Below are 6000 nucleotides of genomic sequence, written 5' to 3'. Positions count from 1 at the left end.
CAGCACCTTGGGTCAAACCCTTGTGAGCGAGTGGCTGCAGAGAGATGCTGTGGAGCTGCTTCTGTAGCAGCTCAGTCTCCTGCTATCCTCTGGTTGCTCATGAAATTTTTCAGTATTTTCCAGAACCAAACTGCCACTTCTGTCTTGCTGTTTCCCCTTGGGGTAGGTCTTCTGGGGCCACAAGTTTAGCTTCACGGAGCAAAAACTGTAACATGCAAGAGATTCGTTTCTGTAAGCTTAACTAGCTATGGTTAAATTTGTGTTCGTTTAATTTCAGGAAAAGATTGTTGGAGGAGGGACTCTTTCCTGAGACCTTGATGCCTTTTGACTATTGGGTTTTAGGTAAAACCCTTTTAATCACATTTTATCTGTATCACAGTAATGCACAGGGATTGTGCCTACACTGCAGTGTTGCTTCTTGCAGCGTTTTTCTCTCACTTCCTCTGCTTAGAGATCATCTCTTCTGTCTGCATACAATCTCTAATGTTCAGATATTGAAATAGTTATGTTTTATATAATAGAGTTGTAAAATTATTATAATGAATATCTGAAGTCTTTAATGTTAAAGATAAGATTGCCACCCAAGTCAGAGGGGAGATTTCACTCCTGTTTACCAAGCCTGAGTTATTACTTGTCTCTTAAGGCATATTTATTACATAAAGCAAAGAAGTATTTTTCCCTTAACTTTAATTTCCTCCATTGGGTGGGATAGGTTACATAAGGCTATCATTTTAATATTGCACTACTTTCCAACCTTGGAAGCCGAACAAAAACTGTAAATCACAGTTTGCTTGCAGGGAAAAATGTAAGGCAAATAAGATGTTTTAATTTTGTGGAATTCTTCCTCCAAGATAAAATTCCAGGAACTATTTTCTTTTAAGAAAGGATTTTTAAAGCAAGGAATCTGACTGGGTACTGTCTTTGTGCTTGTATAAGAATTGTAAGCTGTTCTGGGTGGGTTTTTGAAGAGGGAGGGAAGCTCTTGCAGCTCTCTGTRTTAAGCTGCCCTCCCATATGTTGTCTTCACTTTCCTGAAAAATAAAGGAGAACTACAGTTGCTGTTGGGGCTTTTTAAGGCTGAGCAGCTGCCAATAAGCAGAGARAACATATGTGTTTCAGGTAGCTTTGCATGACATAATCAGAGAGTTTTCCCTTTCTGGTTTAGAGATGTCAAACTGAACAAAAGGAGATACCATTCTCTCTGGGTTTCTATGCTGAGAGAAGTTAAGCTGTGATAATTTTGAGGTCTTGTATATGACTGTCCGGAGGTGAGGTGCCAGAAATGATCCTTTTGAGGATGAGAGTAGCTTCAGTTAGAATTTCAGGGTTAGTTTAGATCTTTTGTCCTTGATCTTTGTTCTTGGCTTTGCCTCTTCCACTGCGGAGCCAGTTGAGACCATACCACAACAGAGAGCTGCAAGGGGATGTGCGGTTGCTGCCTCGGCTACGCTACAGTTCCGGGCTGCTATAAAAATTCTGGCAGAAGGAGTAAATCTTAAGGTTCTCATTCAGGACTGAGCCTAAGCCTCTGTGAAGCTCTACTGCTTCTGCAGCCCAAACAGTGGGCTGATTAGCAGGAGGGATTGTTTAACACACTTTTCTTCTGTTGTTAAAAGTGAGGGAGACTTTTCATTTAAGTGACAAAACCAGACTTCTGTAGGTGGAAATGTTTTAAGCTCTGTCATTGTGGGAATTAAATCACTTTCTAGTTTTTAATGGCGTAATGCAGGATAAGTGTGATTTGGATTTGGAGAGCTGTTAGATGTTTGCCTGTATCCTTGCAATATGGAGGAAATGGAGTCTTGATAACCAGAAATGGAGACATTATGCTTTTTGTTTCCCTTCTCACACTAGATTCTTTTACGTGATTGATCTATGAAATGGCAGAGAATGGAACAGACTGTGACCAGAGACGCATAGGAATGATCAAAGAGCAGCATAATGGAAGCTTCACAGGTAAGTGGAAAATCACAGTCTGCTTGGYGAGTACAGTGGCCAGCACTAAACTCAGAAAGGATTTTCTCTCAGTACAGCTTATATCTGAGTAATGCAAAGGGAGAAACTGTCAGTCTTGAAGATTTTAGTCGCCTATAAATCTTTTTTTTGTATTTTTTTTGTATTTTGTATTTTTGTATTTTTGTATTTTTTTTGTATTTTGTATTTTTTTTGTAAGATTTGTTTTTTTTTTTTTTTTATTGCTAAATAGTTTCAAGATGTGCATTTACCTTTAGTTTCTCTCTTATACTCTCTTCTCCCTTCCATGTGCCTGTTCTGTAGTTCTTTTGTATGTGAACCCTGTAAAGCTGCCAAGGGGTCCCARCAGGGGATGCACCAGGCCTGTGAGCTATAGAGCTGAACTTGGTTGGCCAATATGTGGCTCTCAAAGTGAGGCTGCACAGCCCCACCCTTTGGCCCCGGAGAGCTAGGACATGGTAATAAAAGTACTTGGTAATAAATTTACTCTGGGACAAATCCAATTTTAGTTTCCCAATTTCTAGCATTTATGTTGAAATTTAACTTCACTGCAGTTTATGGTTTGCAAGCATAAATTACTAACTGAACAATTAACTACTATTTCCTCACATCTTTCTTTACTGATATGTCTAAAGTAGGCCAAGATTAATTTCTAAGGCCCATGAGAAATAACCTGAAAACATTTTATTAAGAGCTCTCATGTTACTGAATATCTGTATTGCGTGCCATGGTGTAAAAAATGATAATCAGGTTTGCTTTCTGTCAGCTTTGAATGTGTCAGTTCCATATTTAATTAAGTTCTGTAACAACGTGTTCTCTCAAGGTTTGCTGCCTTCCACCATTGTCTTTTATGATCTTTGTGTTTTACAACTTCATATGTCTTTAATGCTGAAAAATTCTTATTAGATATATTAAGAGGAAAGGTAGAGAATAAGAATTTTGGAAGCCAGGAATGTGGCAAGAATCTAAGAGGACCTAGATATGTGTATTTATGGAACCAATTGAAACCTTACTTACTCTTAAATCAGCCTGTAGCTCTGAGGGATTGTGAATATTAATCAGCGTTGCCACTGGAGGATTTTTGTGAGTTATCTAAAATAACTGATGCCTGCAGCTAAAGAATATGAAATCAAATGGGCTACTCTGACTAATGAGGTATGCAATTTCTGTGTAAATACTAGCACTTGATAAGGCAGCGTATTTCAGTGTRCTGTAATAAGACTGGAGTAATATCGCTTGGGTTACAATACTAGAGAGGTTTRGATTAGATTCATACTTTCAGTAATCTTCACTAGGGTGTGAATGCAAAATAACAAATGTTTTTTAGAAACCCCTTTTCTCTAGACTTGTGCTCTCGTCTACAATTATTGATGTTACGTTTTGGACACTGAAAGTTTACTCAAATAATGACATTATTGTAGTTAAAAGTAACCAAATGCATAGTGTCAGTCCAGTGAAGGCCTGGCTTAAAAACAGGCCTCTAGTGAGAGCCTGTCCTATGTGGTGAGCTTGTTTTGGAGGAACTGACCAGGAGGGCAAGGCCTTTAACCGAGCCTGAGGATCGTGACGGGAGGAGAGATGCTGTTATCCAGTTACACAGTGGCTGGAGTGTGTAAAGAGCACGTGTAATTCAACCCAGTTCGATTGGAGCTGTCTAAGAATAGTTTTGGAAAGAGGATCGAATTCAGAAGTTCAAAATAAACGTGGTCTCTGCAAGGGGTAATGGAGATGTGTTTGAGGGAGCCTGTTAGCTGATATGTAACTAATAGGATGGTTCATTGCATGAAGACCAAGACATTGCTAGAGTACTTGCACCTGGGGCTGGTGAGATTACGGAATGGTTGTAAACTACGTGAAAGTGAAAAAGGCTCCATGCCCCATTTATTGGGGATCACCTCTGATTTCTGGTTCTCCTGGAGGAGAAGCTTTGTTAGGGGTAGAAAAGATAAGTGAGAACTCGCATAAATTCTCTAAAAAGAAAGCAAATATTGCAGTGTTTTGGGGTAGGTTGGGATCTCAGGAATCAGGCTGTGCTTTTACATTTCTCTTGCTTTTCATTTGCAGATTCTTTGTTGAATGAACGGAAACGAAGGGACCGAGAGGAGAGGTTGAATATTGTCCTCTGGAGACAACCACTTGTTACCTTGCAGTATTTTTTCCTGGAAACCCTAATAAACTTGAAGGAATGGACCATAAAGTAAAGATAATTTCTTTAATTACTCTGAGCATTCTGGGGAAACCTATACAGTGATTCAGTAGATGATTCTGACTTCTCACTTTCCTCAATGAATCACAACTTTAAAAATTCTTCTGCTAGAAAACATTCTTTTTGTACCTTAAAGGTGGCTACTGGAACATACCACAGTCCCAGCCGTGTACCCAGACCTTCTGCCTAATTTACGTAGGTGTTAAATAYAGAATGGTCTTGAAGGAAAAGAATTGCAAAGTTCCTTTTTGAAGAGTTGAATATTTGAAAGAATGGGACAGTGTTTAGGGATCCTGAAGGCAAGAGATGCTGTTCTTCCTGTAGTGTCAAGTACTGATCTTTTAATGTATGTGTTAGTGCCACTAAATGATTTTTCAAATAACTCGGCTAGGGCAGAGTTCAGAATTACGTGGAACTTGCAGTCTTGTTTATGAAACTGTGGAGAGGACTTTGCTTCTAAGCTGCATGGTCCCTTTCACAGTAGGAAATGATTTATTAAAATGCTTTTCCTAAGCATTATATACAAACTACATAGAATTGACTTTTATTTCGKCTAGAACTGCTACTTAGAAATTTTCTAATATTCTCTACTAATGCTGACGTGCATAGTGATTTCTTAATGCACTAGACTTTGGTCTGCCAAGAGACAAACATAAGTAAAATCAAACTGACCAGTGAAAAAGCCAAAAGTAGCAGCCAGCCTAGTGCCTGTGTCTGCAACAAGAAACTTTCACAATTGGGATTGAATTTACGGTCATTTTTACAATCAGGATGTGGGATCTAATATCATGGGCAATTCTAGCAGTTTGCGAAAGCACACATTACTTTAAGCTGACTGTTGGCTGGCTTCCTATATATTATTTTTTGTTACAGGATGCAAGTGCAACCTATGTTCTGCCATGTAGTTACAGAAAATAACACTGGCCATATATTAACAACTTTTGAGACCTCAAATTGGCTCTCTTGTGTTTCACTTCATTGCATTGTGCTTTAAATGATGATAATCACTTGAAAATCCATTTTTTGTCTTACTGCTATAAGCAGCACAAATGCTTTTATACTTAGATTAGATTGACCTTCTTCAGCTTGCTTAATTGATAAATTAGTGAATGTTTTCCTGTGGGTTATAATTCCCATATTTATTTTTCTATTTTTAAATAGATTAAAATGCGTGTAACTTGTTATTTCGTGTCTTGCTTTTCGAAATGCTTTTAGCATTAGCTGACAGTATAATAGCTTTTGCAGAAAGTAACAAAGTCCAAGTGTTTTCTCAACAACTATGTACAGCTGCATACACGTTACGTAGTATTGCTGCAACCTGGTAAAACTAGACAGGTGCAAAATTAATTGGATCTCAAATTACACGAGGAAACACTTTCCTCCCCTTACTGTAGTAGTTTCTGAATGTTTCATAATTAGCCAAAATGTATTTCTAAGTTTGACAAATACATTTGAGCTGTCACAAGAAACAATTTAAGCAAAGTAAGAGAACCAGAATCGTGTCAAGATCTGTTTCTCTTATTGTCAGGGCCCTGGCCATGAGTTCAAACSCAGCACTTCTGTGTCCAGCCTGCAGCTCGTCCCGGGCCTGGTGGTTGCTTTGCTCTCTGCATTAACCATGAGTGGCTTTGCTGGCTCTGTATTTGAAGCTCTCTTGGCTGAAGGAATGCTTTGGGGTTGCATTTGTTTTCCAAGACTTGTTGTTTGTTTTTTTAAAGGGTTGGAGGAATGTGTGGCTGAATTTTGATTTCACCTGGGAGTAAATTATAGATTTTTCCATAATAAAGAGAGGTTCCCTAGATCTTTTTATTGGGAGGCTT

At 38.6% G+C, this 6000-nt stretch overlaps 1 protein-coding gene across 1 annotated transcript in view; it reads left to right on the top strand.

The window, feature by feature from the left end:
• Nucleotides 1-278: 278 nt before the first annotated feature.
• VMP1 (vacuole membrane protein 1) overlaps nt 279-6000 on the top strand; it is a 49731-nt gene continuing 44009 nt past the window's right edge. Inside the window, exons 1-3 of the mRNA XM_026047796.1 lie at nt 279-342; nt 1855-1956; nt 4039-4171. Of these exons, the coding sequence (XP_025903581.1) occupies nt 1881-1956; nt 4039-4171 (209 nt within the window). The 5' untranslated portion in view covers nt 279-342; nt 1855-1880. The remainder of the gene's footprint in view (nt 343-1854; nt 1957-4038; nt 4172-6000) is intronic.

This window comes from Nothoprocta perdicaria, unplaced genomic scaffold (assembly GCF_003342845.1).
Source record: "Nothoprocta perdicaria isolate Ctin4 unplaced genomic scaffold, notPer1 scaffold_50, whole genome shotgun sequence".
In the NCBI taxonomy this organism is placed as follows: domain Eukaryota; kingdom Metazoa; phylum Chordata; class Aves; order Tinamiformes; family Tinamidae; genus Nothoprocta; species Nothoprocta perdicaria.
The sequence above is the reverse complement of the archived record's forward strand: the minus strand, read 5'-3'. Positions and strand labels throughout refer to the sequence as shown.